This window comes from Spea bombifrons, chromosome 2 (genome assembly GCF_027358695.1).
Source record: "Spea bombifrons isolate aSpeBom1 chromosome 2, aSpeBom1.2.pri, whole genome shotgun sequence".
Classification (NCBI taxonomy): domain Eukaryota; kingdom Metazoa; phylum Chordata; class Amphibia; order Anura; family Pelobatidae; genus Spea; species Spea bombifrons.
The window spans coordinates 69,057,856-69,077,850 of NC_071088.1; the positions used below are offsets into that span (position 1 = coordinate 69,057,856).

General features: G+C 40.9%; 1 protein-coding gene across 1 annotated transcript in view; it reads left to right on the forward strand.

The window, feature by feature from the left end:
- KIAA0319L (KIAA0319 like) overlaps window positions 1-19,995 on the forward strand; it is a 34,495-nt gene that overhangs the window by 4,073 nt on the left and 10,427 nt on the right. The window contains exons 2-8 of the mRNA XM_053454677.1: window positions 4,646-4,798; window positions 9,409-9,956; window positions 12,644-12,869; window positions 16,814-16,915; window positions 18,373-18,470; window positions 18,735-18,822; window positions 18,928-19,020. Of these exons, the coding sequence (XP_053310652.1) occupies window positions 4,669-4,798; window positions 9,409-9,956; window positions 12,644-12,869; window positions 16,814-16,915; window positions 18,373-18,470; window positions 18,735-18,822; window positions 18,928-19,020 (1,285 nt within the window). The 5' untranslated portion in view covers window positions 4,646-4,668. The remainder of the gene's footprint in view (window positions 1-4,645; window positions 4,799-9,408; window positions 9,957-12,643; window positions 12,870-16,813; window positions 16,916-18,372; window positions 18,471-18,734; window positions 18,823-18,927; window positions 19,021-19,995) is intronic.

Here is a 19,995-nt window from a genome sequence, read left to right on the forward strand (position 1 = left end):
TGTCTAGCATGTGGTAAATGAAGTGGTTATCTGGTGTAACCTCGTGACATCCTGGTTCCCCAGTGGAAGAATAGTATGGGATTTCACAACATCCGTGTATGACAGATGGACTCTGCCACCTGTCAAGCTCATGAAGTCACTGTCAGCCATGCCTGTACATTAATACCTGCTCAGATCAATGTGTGCTTATTTATTGGCTCAGTCGCTCCTGAGATCAAAGTTTAGTGAACGGTGTGATAGGAAAGGCTGCAAGACTGGTTAGTGTTTTCTTCAGTGCTATACATAGTCTATCCATTGACGTTGATAGTATTACAGCATTTTGCATCTATCAGTGTGTTTCAATACAGATACTGAGATCTTTTACTATGAGGGATTTCACATTTAAGCCCATCCACCAAACCCCATAAAAAAGAGGCAAAACAGAGAGAATTAACTAGTGGTCTTCTTCACTGCTCTGCTTTAAAAAAAACAAAAATCTCTTTCCATGTTATGCTAGATAGAACAGTGTGTTATTTTTAAATTTTCATTTCATTACACATTTAAGTGGTTATTTTAATGTAAAAAGGGGAAGTTTGAGGCTCTGATTAAAACCGTGGACATCACTTGGAAGTAAAGGTTATTTCTGGCTTTTTTTTCTTGTAATACCGTTGAGGTCATTGGAAGGTTGGTAGGCAAAGAGTATAGTTTGTATTGTGGAGGATGGGGGTGGTGTGTAGTAGGTTGAGCCGCACTTCCTTGCCCAAAAATGCTCCCTTCCTCGTTCTTGACATTCTCTCGATACACTGTGTGTATGTATTGGGGAACCGAGGGACTTGGGGAGCCGCTAGCTGCTTTAGTGTATATAACTAGGTCATGTGATTAGGTGCTGCTTGAATTTACTTTGATTGCCCTAGACATCCCATAGGGATTAGGGGTAAGGGCACCTGGCTTGCCCCCTTTTTCTTTTGTATTACCCCCACCTGTTTTAAGTTATAACCTTATGATTAGGGCTGCTGATGGGCAAATACAGCCGCTGTATCAGCAGCAGCAAGGTTTTTCAGGCCCTCTGCTGTGAGCTCCCCTTTGATGTTAGGGAAATGAACAGCAAAGTAACAGGCAGTGGAGCTAATTAAGCCCCAGTGCCTATTACAGCATTATGTGCAAATCAGCAGACCGGAGAGAATGATGCGTTATGATTATATTATCCGCTACTAAATTGCTTAATCAGTATGGCAAAGATACTGCTCACTCCATCTTCAGCACTGATAAGTAATGGTGACCTGTGCCGTGTATTGCTGCACCTCTGATGTTGAGTGAGAGAGCCTCTAATCCTATATTTTTTTCTGAATGATCACTAAAAGGACAACTACATCCTTTAATACATATGCTCTGAGAGGTCCCTTTACATTTACGTGATGTCCCTCTTACAAATGCATGGGGTGATTGTGCGCATTTGCCCCTTTTCCCCGATACCCCCACCATCTGCAGAGAGTGTGCCCATGGATTTCAAGGCTCCAATCAGTGGCGAGAATCTTTGGACCGCGGAGGAGGGAGTATTTTGGTTTTATATATTGTGTGAAAGTGCTTGCAAAATACTTTCATATCCATTTTGTAGTCCCTTCCTTTTAAAATTTAAAACTTTTATGATGATCAGTTGAGTTCCACTCACAGAAGAGGTGCTGTGTCTAAAAAGATTATATATATTATACGTCAGAACCCCGCACCTTGTCTATATCATGGGAGCAGTCATCTTGGCTTCCTGTTCTCAGGACCTGAATAATTATTCATCCTTTTATTGAGCAGTAATGGGATGGGAGAGGGTTGATTGTCTGACACATTTTGCCACAGATCACACCTTCTTTGAGGTAAAATAGTATTACTTTAAAAAAAAAAACACACATAAGGAACGCATTTTAATAAATGAATCTAGTTATGCTAAAAAGCTGTTCCTCTTTAACGCTCCCAATAGCTGTTACCTTCATGGCATGTTTATTCCAATTCACTAAATTATTTACTTCAATATATACTAAATGTGGCATTTGCCACCCGTGCCAAGGGCAATGTTCCTGTTCTAGCTTTACACAATATGTGGAACTTTGATCTGCGTCCTGGGTCAAGGTGGACAGATCCTTGGGGGTCTGCTAGCCGTGGCTCCACAAATTGTACAGCTGGCACCTAACAACCGTAGTCATCTTGCTAATTTTATACTGATCTCCATGGATGTGTTGCTTGTTATGAAGATACTACAGTCTGAAGCGTGACGGCCGATCAGTTCACAAATGTTCCATAATGACCAGTTTTTTTTGAAGTTCTACTGGCCTTTTCTAATCTGCAACAGCTCAGGAAACAGAACCTGCCCTTTTGTTAAGCACGTTATGGAATTTGTATAAGGAAAGCTATAACGTTTTTCAAATGTGTTGTTCTTGGCGGACAGTAACCGCTTTTTAGGCAGCCTCTAAAGAAGTCAGAAGTTCAGTTTGCATTTTTAGAGGTCCTAAGTGGTGTCCATGTTTATAGTGTGATGCACCGGTTTGTCGCCGTTAAATCTGTTTATAATACTCACGCACCCGTTAACACGGCAGAAAATGTTATGCAAACAAATGGCACTAATAATGCCGTTCCTTAGTGGGGATAAGCAAGCTGTAAATAGACATAGCTTTTGCCATAGTTTCTCTGACATAAACGTTAATTCAACATATAAATGAAAGCAGCATAATTTCTTTTTTTATGTCCGCCGTTACAGTAACCGTATCGCCGATTTTAAAGGCGCTATTACTAACATAACCAACCTTTTAAGGTTTTTTATAGAGGCCCAAATTGCACCAACGGCGTCAGTGCCAAGGTATAATATTCTGTTTTCCTATAGAAACCCACACTGTTTAATGTGCTATATTAACATAAGCTATTTAAGGCAGAATATTGGGTAGATTTTACAATACGATTCACATTTTGGGCATTAGAGGGTATCTGGGTATACTTCTAGGGTCAAGTAGTAACCAAGGACAGAGGTCTCCATCAGTACCCTCTCCTCTGAAAATCTGTTCACCCTATTTATGCACCCCTACGTGTCACTAGCTAAAGCGCATAAGAGGCATTTAACCATGGTAGAATTGTGTTATTTTACAAACTCCCTTTACAATAACTCAGTGTGGTAAGGGTTGATTAAAAGAACACTCCAGCTATCATATGCACTCTAATGTTTTCAAGGTGTTCTTTCTGAAAATGCATCCAGAATCCATGTTTTCCGGAAATCCAAAGAATCCCCCTTTCGCCTGGACGCATCTTGCTGTATGTGATATACTCGCCTCTAGTCAGCTCTTGTGGAAAGCACTCCCATTGGACTAATAAAACCAACATCAGACTTTGCTTTTGCCAAATAGGTTTGGGTATTTGGAAGAAGGGTTGAACTTGATGGACATTGTCTGGGTTTTTTACTCCTCCCGACCAATTTAACCATGTAACTACTGTATATGGTGTATGCTCGTTTGTAAATTAAGAACTGGAAAACCATGGATTTTTTCTTGTAGTACAATCATTTATTGATTGTGTTTGTATACAGGGAGATATGCTATGGCGACAGAGCCCTCTCTTATGAATAAAGTGGAAACAGTTTCAGTGTGCAATCAGACTAAAGGGAAACACATTTTCAACACATTTCCTTGTTTTGTTTTTGGTACAAAAAAACGCACATTGAATAGGATTTTAGTGCAGTGGACAAAAGCGAACACTATGTAGGACTCGAGATGCCCAGCTGCCTGGCACTGACTTCATTCTCCCGGGACAGCTTCTTCTGTTTGTTGTGTGTTATGGATGGGATCGGTGTCGGCGCTCATACAAGGCAGTACACAGCGCCTGGTACTCTTCTCTTTGTCGGGCACAGACTTTGGCATGTCACGTGGCTAATCTACATTTTACTGTTACCAGGAAGCACAAGATGAGCTCAAGTTCCAGTTATACAGAATTTCTCTTTAAATTTTTCTCTTTAAAGATTTTCCTGAAGAATTACCTTTGTCGGACTGTACTAAGATCTAGGTGGCTATGCTACCGGAACACAGAACAGCATCATTCTTCTGAGTTTGATTGTTTTTAGTGGAAGGCAAATATTCAGTGGGATTAATACAGCATGTGCAACATTAAAAAGAGAGTGTTCTTTACGTTGCCATCCCTTGTATCTACAATGTTACTTCAGGCCTTTTAAAGAATTTTTTCTTTAGATTGATCCTTACGACTCTTCCTTTATCTCATTCATGCGTTTCTTTGTAACAATCATTCATGCGTTTCTTTGTAAGAATAAAATGGCCTTTAAAGGATATTATCTGAATTTGATTGAATTTTGTAACTTTTGTTGGTACATTGTACTTCTCTGTTTCCATATTTGTTTTCTTCTTTATTATAAAAGTAGCATTCTTTATGCTGGGGCATTTTTCTGTGCAGCGGATGTGCTTGTTAGTAGCTTTTATCTGTGCGTTCAATCAAGGTTATCTAAAAGCGCGTCTTGAGATCCTTGTGCACTCTTCTAAATGCAGCGCTCCCACGTGGGAGATTCTGTAACAGATTACATAGTCCAAAACTTTAAAAGGTCCTCCTTGTACATTTTTACTTCTGATTGTTACGTTATTACATATCTATGTGTAATGATAAATTTGTTAATCTCTTCCGCATACAGGCTACAGAACGCAGACAGAAACCATGGAAAAATATCCCACAGAATTGGAGATCTGTGACTTGTCTTCAGTGAAACTCCGAGTCGGGAGGTGCTTTAGGAAGATACACCTGTTGTACTCCTTCCTATGCCTCGGCGTGTTGTGCACCACCACAGGTGAACCCCCTCCCTTGACAGAAAAAGGCTATGTTTACAATTCATGTACATGTTTGCCAGAAAGTAAGATCTCTCCCAAGGCTTACTACATGAACCTATCATATACATCTAATAGCTTATACTTACAGAAGAGAATTTTTGTGATTATCATCTATTTATATAAAACATACATATGTAAAAGGCGCTTGCACTGTACTCCATCTTCTGTGTATGCTGATCTGGTAATGTAATATCGTTATTACCTCTTAGAAACAGTATTTGACGGCAGATAAGATCCATTCTTCTCAACTAGTATGTCCATTTTGTTCCTGCTGTAAAACCTCACATCTTATTTGGCCTTTTCCCTTGTCTAATATCCAGTCTATGACCTATTGGCCCAGCATTTCTTCTCCTTTGAAATGTACTACCCTCATCGGTTATTATTGTGCCATTTCTCTTAGATGAGCCCCACCACCTGTGTGGTCTTATGTTACACCTAAAGTAAGAGCCGATGACAGGATTCACTTTATATGGAAACAATTGTTAGCTAAGGATTGAAGTATAAAAAGTAATTCTGATGCTATGTTTCAAAGGTGATCTTGTTGCTATAGCAACTGAAGAAATGGCCCAGTCCTTTATGGTGATAAGGTTATTCCTCACAATTTGCAGCAGAATCATTCTTTATGCATAACCCATAACCCTTTATTTATTCCCATTATTAGCATAATTATTTAATGTTTTCGAGATATGATTACAAAATGACATTGCAAGCATGTCAGACACTTTTGATTATACATAATATAATATATAATGTTTTGATGTATGTATGTTTGTTTTCAAAGGATCCCACACCATTTTTATAAGCAGAAATTAAGTGACCTATTTCTTACACTCTTATGACATCGTTTATCAGAGAGGGAGTACAAAAAGCATTTGACAGAGCTAGGGTGGAATTGAGCTTTCCAGGCAATTTTTATGGCATCTTGTCAGCTAACGTTGTAGGTAGGGCCAGACCAGCGGTGAGACAGGGGTCCCTGGAGTTATGGGGTGCTGTTGGCCTGGCTTGGCTAGGCCTGGTTGGAGGGTTTGCAACATCTCCTATTCTAAGGTTCACCACTGTTCCAGGTTTTGTCCATTTGTAGATAATGAGTCTCACCGTGGTTCGCTGGAATACCAGAGCCTTAGAAATTGCTTTGTAACCCTTTACAGATGTCATCTTGAATTTCTTTAGATTGCATCATCATGTTTGCTGCTTTTTGAGACTACTACACTCTGCAAGACAGGTTCTATGTAATTGATGTTTAGGTTCATCAGGGCTGGCAGTAATGATGCCTGGATGTGTCTAGTCAAAATTGAATCCATTATCAATGACATTTGGTTAATTGGTTGATTTAGTAACTAAGGGGGCAGGTAGGGTTGCATAGCCTTTTTCTCCTTTTATACACGAAATCATCATTGGAAAAAATGCATTTTGTGTTTACTCGGGCTATCTTTGTCTAATATTAAAATAAGTTAGATGATCTGAAACACTTTAGTGTGACAAATATGCAAAAATGGAAGAAATCAGGAAGGGGCAGATCATTTTTCACAGCACTGTACATTTCCTCTTAAAAACCCATAGATTATGTTTTACTACCGCAATAATCTTACAGTGCCGGTGTCTGAAATTTACATGGCCCCTGCATCCAGATGCACAGTGTTCGACATTGATGCCAAATTCTATGCCCTGTACAAAGTAAAAATAACTTCTTATAACTGTGATTTATATCTATGACCGATTTCTTACCTGAAAATATCATAGTTAATGACTTTGTACCATTATGCAGGCACAGTGTAACTCATTACTCAGGCACTTTATATATTCCCACAGTCCTGTCTCTTCATCACATTTATCCACGGCGATTATTTACATTTATTTAGGAGTAATATCAAAAACCTAATCTAGAGTTAAAGTTATTATTGGAATTAGTTTGAATATTCTGTGCAGCCTAATTGCAAACTTGCAATATTGTTCATCATGCCAATAAACAGAAATTAGTACTGTGAACAAACATTACTAAGCTGCTTGCTCGTGCACATAAGGCAGGTAGTAGATCAACAGAGTGATAATAAAGTGTGTTTGTTCTGTGCTGGTTGTGATAGAAAGGTGTCGGCACACACAGTGCATCACAGTTTGTTGTGTATAGGGCTACATAGCTGCAGACCAGTCAGGGTGCCCATGCTGACCCCTGTCCACTGCCGAAAGCACCTACAATGGGCACGTGAGCATAAGAACTGCACCACGGAGAAATGGGAGAAGGTGGCCTGGTCTGATGAATCGCGTTTTCTTTTACATCACGTCGATGGCCCCAGGATACATCCGTCCAGGCCCCACCTACAGGTCTTAAAGGATCTGCAGCTAACGTCTTTGTGTCGGATATCTAGCGGACTCCATGCCTCGACGGGTCAGGCCTGTCTTGGAGGCAAAAGGGGGGCCTACACTATATTTGGCAGGTGGTCATAATATTATGGCTGATTGGTGAAAATACATGTGGTATCAGCACTGTTTCTAAATCTACACTATCTAAAATGTAAATGAAAAACTATGTGCCCAGATATTATTCAAAGATGAAATCAGCTTGGATTCTTCGTTGCAAATAGGCGATGACTATTTGTTTAGATTTAGTATAAATATTACTATAAATTAGATTTTTATAGTCGCCCTCACAATGAGAAGCCTTTGAGAAGCCTCATCCTTCCCTGCAATATTGCAGATCCTATTATAGTTACTGTTGTCCTTTTATTGCAGTATTGCTAGTGTGGTTTTGGACACATCAAGCATGGCCTAAGGGGGCTATCAACTAAACAAGTACTTTCAACTGGGACCAACCCCAGTTTGCGCCTCTAAGAAAAAGAACCAAGATGACCATACATATAATTAATATGTCGTGATTTCTAGAAGGACATATCGGTAATTTTCAATATGAGTTGAAATCCTCCCACATTAACTATGTAGTATGCAGGGACACCTTGGCCCTTCTTGCAGAAAAGGATAGTTGGAATTCACTCGATACATCAAAACATGACAACTCGTGTTTTCGTGATCGTAACCCCATCCGTTCTGCAGCATATTCAGATAAGACTTGGTCTTTGTTGTCCACACAGCTGAGTTAGATGCCTGGCTCCCCAGTCAGTGCTTCTGTTGTTTTCCATTGCAGTTGTGCATAATGTAGCTTATTTGCTAAGTAGTAACCCCTTTTTCCCTGGCATGTAATATCTGATATCCGCTTCTTTACATCATCTTGCCTCTGCATCACTTCCTTTTTAAATGTGAAGGTGGCAGAGAGAAACTTCCCTCTTTCATGCCTTACTGCTTCTGCTATATCACGTTTAAACAATATAGGTTCTGGTTATTTCTGATGGAGTAATAACTTTTAGCCCTATAGAGTATGTCAGTGCCTTGTTGACGTATATCAAAGTCTAGCAGTTGACTACGGTCAGGCGAAGGGTTAACCTTCTCCAGCGAGTGAGGGCATCCAGCATTCCAGACTTACACACATTCACTGTCACCTCGGATCATCATCTCCTGCATATGAAGTGTAATCAGGTCAGAGCCACCCTGGGGGTGGGGGAGAACAGTAAGAGTCTCTCTGACAGGCCAGGCTAAGGATTCTGATTTTTCTTGACAGAGGGTTGGTGCCCAGTAAAGAGCAGCCACTGTCAACTTCACGTCCCTCTGGGTTATCTCAAACATTGGTTTAGCGGATGCTGTGGGGGTGCCGCCCAAGGGTGTCTCTTACGAGCTTCACGTGCCAATGCTGCCAGTCTGATTTTACAAGCCTTTGGCTCCTTTAGAGGATTAATAGGGGGTTAGAGTTTTGTTTAACCTTCCTGCTATGTGGACCCTTATACTGAGCTGGCCATATGGTACAAAAGGCCAATTTGCTCGTCAGCTGGGTCTGGGGTGAGTTTTCAGTTGCTGACAGCATCTGATCACTTAACCTGGTGGCTAGTGTGATTTGACTGTCCAGGCCTATTTAAAGTTTGAACATGCTGGATGACATTGCCTTCTTTCAGGCTTTATAGCTTTTGAGTAGGGCATAGACAGCTGATAAATCCCTGACCTGATCCTGTTCTGGATAAGGCTTAGGGAAGGCAAGGTAAATGGCTAAATGTATTTGTTTGCTAGCAGAACATATAGATAAATAACATACTTCAAGTTGCACTTCAATTCATGATGCCTTGTAGGAAAAAACCTACATTAGTAACCTACAAAAATATTTAGAGAAACTGTTTAGCACAAAAACGGTATACTTAATACAATAATATGTAACCATAGAAAGCTAATATGTCTTTTCTGTTGTGATAATGACCATCAAGTACTAGCATAGGATATCCCTGACATATTTACATTTGTAATCCAAATATGTTAAGTGATTTTGCATGTCTGAAGTTTTTAGTCCATATTATACCATGATTTCCACAATGCTATGAGCCACAAGTGTCTGTATGGGGAGACCTGTGCCTGCCAAAGGCTCATTGGTGTTTATGGGACTTTGAGAGAAATGTTCAAACTTTTTGCTGCCTGCCCCTAAGGCAAATAAGGTTCTTTTTTTTTTCATGATTTGACTTTTTTCACTTCTTCTACACAGATGCCAACCAAAGCAGTTCTGGATGTCAGAGAGGTAGAATTCATTTTGGGCTTGGCTTGAAAACAAAGCATGAATCTACCCATCTGCAGTTTGTTGATGATTACCAAACAATTCACTCCTGTCAAGCACTCTGCTGCCGGAGCCACATGTGTAATGCCTTCTGGTTGCTGGGGGACACTTGTGTCCTTGCTGACTGTGCAACACACAAATGTGCCACAACTTGGGTGGAAGAGGGAGACTCTCTGCTTGTGCTCTTGCATAGGGACAGAAAGTCAGGAGCCGTGTTGTCTCACCCAAGGACAAGAATTGTAGTCCCACACAAGGAATGGGGTTTGTGGACTTCATCAGTGAAAGAACTAAGAGGAAACCCCAGAGGAACGAAGGGTGAAATGCCATTGTTCCGGGTCAAAAGGCAGCTACTTGATCTCCAGCAAGAGATGAATGAAAGAAATGTAGAAGCCCCAGAAAAGTCTCCATCAGATATAGAAAAAGAACAAGAGTTGCCCTCAAAGAGGCTCAGCCAGACTGAACTAAAAAGCTCCTCAGAGGTCAGTAGCTGATGGGGGGGAGGGTGCTTTATAATTCCTAAACAAATCTGAATGACTTAACCCCATTTCGCACTAAAAAAAGGAAAAAAGGGATCCAAAATGTATTTTTTCACAGTGTCGTCCCAAATGTTCCAAATGTTTTTGTTTTTTTTATGGTTCTAACATGGCCTGGAAGTGTAACAGAACTGGTTAGACAACTTTGCGTTACTTTCCCGTGAGACGTGATATTTGAACAATCTTTTCCTCTGCAGTCTTTTAGCCCTGTAGCTGCTGCAGTAAACATTCGAGAAATCCTGTTTGCTTGGTGTATGATACTATGTAACTAAAGACTTTACACGTTTTGTTTTATTATTAGTTCAAGTGCATATTTTGCAGGTGTTAAACTGGATTTGCTACATTTAGTTAGAGGTGTTTGAATGTTGTGTTCCAGTTTAGCCATTTTTTATATGGGTCATGTCTCTAAAGTATTGGTGTTCAAGATTAGCAATAACATATAAAGTGATTAACTCTTAGTAGTGTAGCGTATATGCTATATGGGCTGCGTACATACCATATTGTTTGCTCTTTTGGCAGCACCCACTATCACCTGTCATTTAAACAGGATGTGGGGCTGAGCCAACAAACACAGTCAAGATGTGTATCTGATACCGGTAATGTCCACAGTGTTACTTTTTTAACCCCACACTCCCCACAGAGCTAGCGGATGAAACCCTGCAAAGTGATATACTGCCCAATTCAAAATGGGTTACTAAACTTGTACTAATCAGCCATAGTAACTGATGCTTTCCTGGCCGTCGTTATGTGAAATAATGAGCATCTTGGATGAAATGTCTGGGATCATAGAGATGCCCATGAAACAAACATTCTGCAGTGTTAAATAAATCATCTTTAAAAGGCCATTCACCTCCGTCCTCTCTCAATAGCCTCAAATTTAGGTAGTCTTTTCCTTTCCTTTTTTCTTTTAAACTAACTCAAAAGCCAACTCAAAAGCTGTGCAACTTAAATTAAAGTTACTTCCCCTTATTGCGTGTCAGCTCTCCTCATTTATTAAATAAGGGAACCATTCCATGAAACTACCTGTAGGTTAAATTAGAGGAGACACAACTGTTAAAATATAATGGTTATTCAGTTAATATAGGAAAAGATTTCAAAATAGAATTTAGAAATAAAAGCCAGCATAAAAGTGGCATTTGTCTGAATGGCCCGGGTAATAACAGGCCTCTCTGATATTAATACCGTTTATATTGGGAACCAAAACTTTAAAGGGGAACTCCCACCATTTTTTAATCACTAGTACCAGATTAGAAACAAGATTTTTTTTTTGTTTTTTAACAGTTCTCTTTTTTTACAAAACGTTTTCCAGCAGCTGCATATTATTCATTTATGTGTGTTCTTGCTCTGTTATCTTAGCCCAATCTTCTAGACAAACACCCTCTCTCTCCTTACCATACTGCCTGTGGTAAACCCATAGAATGGCTCCGTCTTATTCATCCAGCTGGACACCCGGACTAATGGAAGTCTATGGGGGAACTGACTTTGTTAGCGTTGCCATAAAGAACCCACTCTGTGTGATGATGGGCCAGGAAAGTCAACCACAGTATCACATGACTAACAGGCTCTAGATCTGCAGATAAAGAAGTTTATTGAAATAAATGAGATGAAATTAGGTTGACCCACATTACCCATACAGCACTTTGTTTTATTCTAAGTGTGGAAAATAAGTCTTCCCTTTTAAGACCGCCTGTCTTAGAGCAATGACCCTGCATGGTTCACCACAAGGACCTGGCTTTATCGGGGTCTGACTTTTGACGCTATACGATAGAGGCTACGAGCTGTACTGGGACCACTTGGGACAATATTCTAACCCTAACTTTTTATGCTTGTGGGCCAGTTAAAAAATAATGCTGATACATAAATTGTGCCACTGGGGCAGTAGAAGCAAAATAATATGGAACTCTGTGTGGGAGGTGTTTGGGCCATATTTATAATTCGCTCTTATTGAGAAAATTTGGAGTGATTACTACAGAAACCAATAATCATCGGATTGCCCCACAGCTGCACCAGGGTTGCAACCTGGCCGGTATTTTAGGATTTTAAAAAACTTGAGAAGCAGCATTAAATCATTAGAGCCCATAGGTAAATGACCCCTGACATGTAGAAGTCCTTACGACTAGGAACTTGCCGTCAGCATTTTGTTAGTGTACAAAATTCCACTGTAACCGTCCATGTGATGTGCAACCGAAGGGTATGTAGAGGCGTAGAGCTGAGCCAGTGCCAAGTTAGAACTGACCTCTAATTGTCACCCATTATACAAGACATGTCTAGTGTAGGAAGAGCTCGTGAAATAATGTATTCAAGCTATTTTTGGTTGGAAATGCGAAACTAAAGTGAGAGACATGGGAAGAAGAAATCTTCTGCAGAATACAATTTTGTAGTTGAATTTGTTTGCTATGGTTGTGGCCATTTTGCTTGCTATAGACTTTTTTTCTATTTTTTGTAAATTTTTTCAAGGCGCATACGTTGCAATCAAGTCTTGTTGCAACCAAAATGCATTTTGTATCAAGCTGAGCGGATCCATGCTCGTTGGAATAAAACATTGAGGGCAAAACAAGAGCTAATTGTGTACCAAGTTCGCTCAACCATCATTTTTAAAGTAAATCTAATACCTCTTAATGGTCTTCTTACAGTTTGAGAAACCTACTCTGCTGCCAACAACAGAGCCTCCCCCCATCAGAGTTGCAACTGAAAGGCTTCCCGTCCACTACGATAATGCAACAAACACGCTACCACATGAGGATCCGTCTGCTACAGGAATTGTGAAGCCAAGCAGCATTGTCACAATGGCACCAACCTTGATGCCCAGCAAGGAAATCATGGATCCCACCCCGGTACCTACGAGCACTGCAACTCCTGGTAAGACAAGCTTTGTCGTATATTCATATAGAATAGGTCTATTAATTTATTAAAAACATGGATGACAAGCGTCATATAGAACGTTTAGTCGGACGCTAGCAGATGCTGTTTGGTGCATCTCTGTGACCTGCACAGGTCTTCTTAGAGCTTCTGAGTTCCTCCTCTTTCCTGACTCCAACATTCCTGCCTGAAGCTGGGTCGGTTGCATGATGTGGTCTTTCTACATGATACATAATATTATCCTGTCCGGAGCCAACTCGTTTTAGTGCTTTTGCTAGCAGAATGTCATGGTTGATATCTCTGTTTGAATGTATGTTCCTCAAATAATTGAAATATTTTGAAGTAATGTCCTCATGGAAACCTTGACATGTCATGTATCAGATTACTTTAGTTAACACGTTTGATGAATCGCTACAGAGACTCTGGATAATGGGTCATCAAAGGGTTAATATTGAAAGAGTCTCAAGGTCATTTAGAAAGTTACCAAGTATGAATGCAAGTTCTTTTTTGAGGCATTCTCAGAATTTTGTGCGCCTAGTACGAAATATACTTTTTACTGCATTGTGTACATATTATTCTAGTAAGTGGTTTGAACAGAACAACTGAATTAACCTCTTAAGGACAATGGACGATCCCTAAACCCATTGAAAACAATGCACTTTGAGCCCGTACATGTACGGGCTTTGTCATTAAGGGGTTAAAGCTTTAATATATCTAAGAATCTCTTTAAGCGACAGTTTTCATTCTTTTATTAATATTAATGATATTGCCCATGGTTAAGCATTATTGGGATTTTGTAATGAGTGTAATATGTTTTTTAAACACTACAAATCAATTTATTACACATAAGTATAATGCCCAGCCCCGAATTAATCTAGCATCTGCTGTTTTGTTTTTAAGGCAGTGCTGGCATTTTGATTTAATGATCTTTTTTTACTAGCCGATAGCATCTGATTGGCACTCTGCAAACACAGTATGCAGTACAAGGGACAGGTGACCTGGGTCAGGAAGGAATGACAAATATTTCTCTGAAAATTATCCAAAAATGCAGGTGTAGCAGAATTAAGTGTGCTGTTCCACCTACACTGCTGAATTTTACAGTTGTAACTAAATGCATCATTAGGAACATCATCCCAGGACTAATACTTTAGTCATTTGTAATGAATCATATATAATTAGTTGCGTGACATAAAACAAGGAACTCCTGTGTTGTTGCTATACAACTTGAAATAACTTCTTAAATGTTACCGTTTTATGTAATTATAAAAAAATAACATAACAGATTTTTTTATATTTATCTGCATAACAAACTAGAGGGCATTCATGTTTTTGTCTAAATGGGACAGCAATTTGTTTGTTGTTAAGTTATTTTTATGGGTTTTTGTGACAGAGCCCTCCATCACTGGGGCCACCGAGGAGCCAGCCTCCTCCCTACAGACTATGGGTCCTGAGTTTGTAACAAAGTGCAGAAGGACGAGGCAGAGTCCTAGTTAAGGCAGGCCAAGATCAGGTATACATGAGCAGGACTAGAGATGTCAGTACAAAAGGATAAGGCAGGGTTGAAGGTCAAGGCCAAAGGTACCCAGTTAAACATCCAATGGTTGACAGTACCACATAATCAGACAACTCGTGGGCAAGGTAAGGAGCTGGAAACCGGTGCAGGACTCGGAACAAGGCAATTACAAGAAAAACGCCCAGAGACTTAAGATGGGAAAGGGCTAAATAGTTAGTGAGGGTGTATATAGATAGAAGGTGAAGGAAGCAATTCAAACTGTGCGTGTATTCCCTTTTAAAAATATAGGGCATGTGTTGCCCTTTATATGTTTGCGGAGTAGCCACGACAGGGACATAGAGACCATACCTCCGTCAACCAGGACCGGAGCTGTGAGGAGCTGGGGGCGGGCGTGACTATGACAACAACATATTTTATTAGTGACCACATCACGAAAGCAATCGGTAGTCCACTCAGCAGGAACATTCCCTTTGTTGCTATGGTGATAAGGTCACTTTTAAAAACTTCCCACACATTATTTCTTCCATTGCTGCTTAGTGTTTGGCAGCCTTTAACTTTCTATCCCATCACTCCCAGTCTGCAAGTCGCTCTAACAATGTAGTGCCCCCCCCTCCAAGAAGTTTGCGGTTTTAAATTTGCCCACCTCTGCTATAGATAATATAGGTTAGCGTGCTTTACCCCATAGCAAGTGATGAGCCTTGCAGCTACGCGGATCGATAGGCTGGTTCAAAGCATCTGAAGACTTTAAAGTTTTGGATGTATCTAGAGGGTCTTCCTTTTTCATCGAGGCACCATTATCTTTGATTTAACACTTCTGTATTGTTCCAGTCCTCCCAGGTTACTGACTCAGCTTTTCTTGTCTCCTGCATCCCTAGCCCAAGGATTGCCCCAAACCAAGTATTACTTTGGGGATCAGCTTTTATTGTGTCATTTAGCTTCCTGGTGGATTTTTATTGTTTTCTTCATAAAAGACTTTCCCACATCCTGTTCAAACATGTTCCCCTGCCATTACTTTATTCTTTTGCCAAACTACAATTTCAAAAAGACAACCCCCCCATCCCTCACAAAGTTAATATTCTGGGGGACTTTTTTGATGGCTTATAATTGTTAGATTTTGCTTAAATACAGACATTTTGCAGTACTAATATTTTTATAATATCTTGATTTTATATATATTGTCTAATATAGACAATAGGCTTTCAGCAGACCTGGGCTGGCCAACAGTCTCACAAGGCAAGTGCTCAGTGGGCTGGTGCCTTCCATTGACCTTTTTAGAATGGAACATTTATGGATTATCAGCTTCTGGCCTCAAAGTGGCAGGGTTGATTTAACTCACCAGTTCAGTACTGAAAAAACCAAACACGGCTCAATCGAGTGCCGTTTTCCCAAATAAAGAATAAGTCTAGGTTAAAGAAAAGGCTACGCAACTGTTCTGTAGGACGTCAACTCATGTTTATTGTGATTGTCTGCGTGATCTGTAGGATTAGGGGGAAGCCAAAAATGCTTTACCCATAAAGAGTGTGCGTTTAGCTGCTTTTCTTCTTTTTTGTAATCTGTAATGAGACTGATATGAACGATATACATGCCAGTTCTATGTCACTGCATTGAATACAGATAATAAATGGACTACAAGTCCCATGGTTCTGTTCCCTTCAAAGCCTTGCCATGTGGCTTGCAGACCAATACAGCTAGTACTGGAAATGTTTTCTTCATTTTTATAGTGCTTAGTCACCTGCAGAAATGCGGTGATGAACCAAACCGAAACCACTTTTTTTTTTTTGCAGTAAATCCCAAATAGAGAGAGTACATTATTCTAAGGATTAATAACTGGATCACTGAGGTAGATAAATCTCTAATCCTTTAGGTCAGGGGTGTCTGATTACACTTGTAAAAGTTGGAGTAAAATACTTAACCCATCATGTGACAGTTATTATGTGTTTTTTTGGTTATTTTTGGTGTGTGTGGTGGGGGATTGCAAAGCACAGTTGGGTGCTCTTTATGAGCTGTGCTTCAGTAACATGTTTACCAAGCAGTTCACGTCTTCTTTTGTGAGAGAACTGGTGAGCTAATAAAAGTAATTTTTGATGTCACCAAATGGTGTCGGGCAGAGTTTCTTGGTCCTCAAGTTCCCCGTATATTGGAACAGCCAGACCAGTCAATATCGGACTTTCAGACCTAATCAATATAAGGAGCACCCATGCATGTATGTGAATAAAAGGAAAACATGCCAAGTTTGAGAAACCTTAACACCTTACAATCCAAAAGCTGTTAACTTCACACTGCGTATTGGTCACCACATCATAAAGCTCGGTGCTGTCCTACAATTGTTTCTTTTTGGCCTTTTGCGGTAGCGCCATTTTGTTTTTGGGGGGTGAAATTGCTGCAAATGTGTAGATTCTCATAACTCATGTGTTGTCATTTCTCTCCTCAGTCACAAACAAGCTGGTGGTTTCTGCTGGGGACAGTGTTGAGGTTACCTTGCCAAAAAATGCGGTCCAGCTGAATGCTTTTGTCCTTCCAGAGCCTCCCCAGGGTAAGCGAATTTGTCTTCCATGGCTTCTGGATTCATGTTTGTAGCAAGAGGACTAAGATGTCTTTTTCCCTGTCATGCAAAGAAAAACATTTTTTTTGTGTTTTGGACACGGCGTAACGTTTTAATATTAGTCCGTCTTTTGTTTTGGGGCGTTTAAATGGTTGCAAATGTGCAGTTCCATAGAATTTCCGCTAGAATACTGTTTGCTATGCAGTAGGACAGTGTGAAGCAGAAGTAAATTATACGTGACATTAGAAGTTATTTGTTAACCAACAGTTGCTATTACGAAGTATCTGTTGACTGCTCTTCCACGTTCATCGTTGGTGGACGGACCCCATAGTCGTTTAAAAGAGACTGCGTACAAGGATTACGGATAGAAGCCATGTTTGTAACCAAATGCAGTTACTAATGTAGCCAAAAAACGTTTGCCCTCTTTGCTGTCTGAAGTAGTTGTAGGTCCTCATGACGGCAAGGTGCTAATAATCCCTAATTAGAGATAACGTGTTGGAACAGCGAGTGGAGATAATAGAGTGGTAACGAGATCACGTGATATCTTTTAACCGCGAAACTGTCCCGAGGATCTCTCAATTGCGCTTATTATGCTAATTATGCATTCCGTTTCTGGTCCCACATCTCTGAAAAACAAAGCGACTTAATTACCCTGCTTGTCAGCTAACACAAATGCTTTAAGCATGGCCAGCACTTGCGCCATCTTGCTGCTCTCCGTGAGGCTACAGTATTATTTAATTTTTTGTATAATTTCAGGTTTGTTATGCCAGTACTTATTTAGTTAAAGCTTCTCCATTTGGTTTGCTTTACGACGACTGTCCCTTTAAAATATATTGTTCACATCACAGTAGCAAAGAAATCCGTATCACTGTTACTGGGCATTTTTCTTTTGTTGCAGTGAGTTACAAAACATGTTCGCGCTGACAGTGTGCACACATAGCTTTTTCAAGATAAGGGTGTAATGGTTAGAATTGATCATTTCCAGCAGAATAGGGGCTCGATCTGACACATGCACAGGGCTACAGCAATTGTACATGCTGGGGCAATTGGTTTTGAAGCTCGGTTTTCTGTCGAGAAACTGTATTTGGCCGTTTACGAGGCTGATAATTCCCTCTATATAATGAGCTGACTTTCCCTACTGTCCGTTCCGTACACTGGCTTTGCAGACAAATCATGAAATGTCCTTTGATCATAGCTGCTACGGACAAAGACTTTTAAAAGTTGTGCCTTATTGACCATTCCTTTATTTGACACGTTTGGGTTGCCAAAAAGCAGATAAGGTCCTATAAGACTATAATATGAGGATGAGATTTATAATTTTATCTATCTGTCTAATATTCACACAAACATATATTGGGGGGAGCAAACCAGGTAGATTAATGACTGGTATAACAACGATTCTCATGATGCTCCGTTAACCACCCTTTCTTTATCTGCCGCGTTTTTAGGGAAAACGTATACATATGACTGGAGACTGATCACTCACCCAACGGATTATAGTGGAGAGATGGAGGGAAAACATTCCCAAGTATTGAAACTGTCCAAGGTAAGACAGGAAGGCGACGCGTGGCTCTTCTTACCCCTGGACGGTATGAATGGGTGCTGAGAGTTATTTATTGATTTATATAGCACTGTTATATTCCATAATGGGTAGACCTGACATTCCAAGTAGCCCATAACTGCTCAAATAAGCTTTTACCTAGAAGGCCTTACAAGCCATTCCTTTGCGGTTTCATTTTCTTTTATCTGCTTGTGTTCCGTGTTTTAAATCTCCATACACGCCTGTAAAACTCTTCCTTTTCTCTCCAAGCTCACAGCTGGTCTGTACGAGTTCAAGGTGATTGTGGAAGGCGAAAACTCGTATGGGGAGGGATTCGTAAACGTCACTGTCAAGCCAGGTGAGCTTGGTGTCCAAATACTACCTGCCCCCAAAACTTACTGTAACTGCCATTCATTTTATGTTTTCGAATAATATTTTCTAATATTTTATCTCATGCGGATAGAGCCACGAGTCAACCAGCCTCCTGTGGCTATTGTATCTCCTCGCTACCAAGAGATCTCGCTCCCCACCACATCTACTGTCATAGATGGAAGTCGTGAGTATTTCAATGATTAACAGCCTCCTCCTAACACGGGGATGTTCAAGAAAACCAAACGGGGAAAATGTTTTCATTCATAACCTGATTAGAACTCTTTAAAAAGGCTGCTGGAAATTGTGTGCTGCATTTGCTTCTAAATCAGATCAAATCGTGGTCTCCAGAATGTTCATATTTCCCATCAATAAAGATGGCGCCAGCTTCATACAATCAAATGTCATTGTAACTCATTCTTTCTCATATCTCTTATACATATTTTATTGTACTAGTTCTTCTTATATGGCAGCTTAGACACTTGCCTTGAATACAGATTTTGTGGGGGTCACGGTATTGTGCCCACTTCATCCAGCTTGTACGCCCGTCGTTTGCCTTGTGCTCAGGGGCGTAACTAGAAACCCCAGGGCCCCGGTGCGAGAATCTGTTAAGGGCCCCCCACCCCCAACCCATCTATCCCTTTCTCACGATCTACCCTCTGCCTCCCTACCCCCCCTTCTCACGATCTACCCCCCCTTCTCACGATCTACCCTCTTCCCCCCCTTCTCACGATCTACCCACTCCCTCCCTACCCCCCCTTTGTAGGTCACTTACCGTCAACTCCTGTGTTGGGAGCGTGAGGCGTTTGTCTCGGGTGCCGGCGCTTCACTGCTGAGCACCGGCATATGACGTCATATGCCGGCACTCAGTGTGAAGCGCCGGCACCCGAGACAAACACCTCATGCTCCCAACACTGCACTCTGGGCAGCGCTGAGGCAGGCGGCGGCGGCAGCAGCAATGACGGCAGCGGCGGGGAGCGGAGGCATCCTGGATTTCTGTCAGTCAGGGGGGCCCAAGAGTTGCCGAGCGGTCGTTTTCAGCAACCCCTCGGCACCCCTTGGGCCCCCCTTGACTGGCAGAACTCCAGGGCCCGGTCGCAGTCGCGACCCCGGTAGTTCCGCCACTGCTTGTGCTGCACCGTTGAAGAGTTATAGTTATACA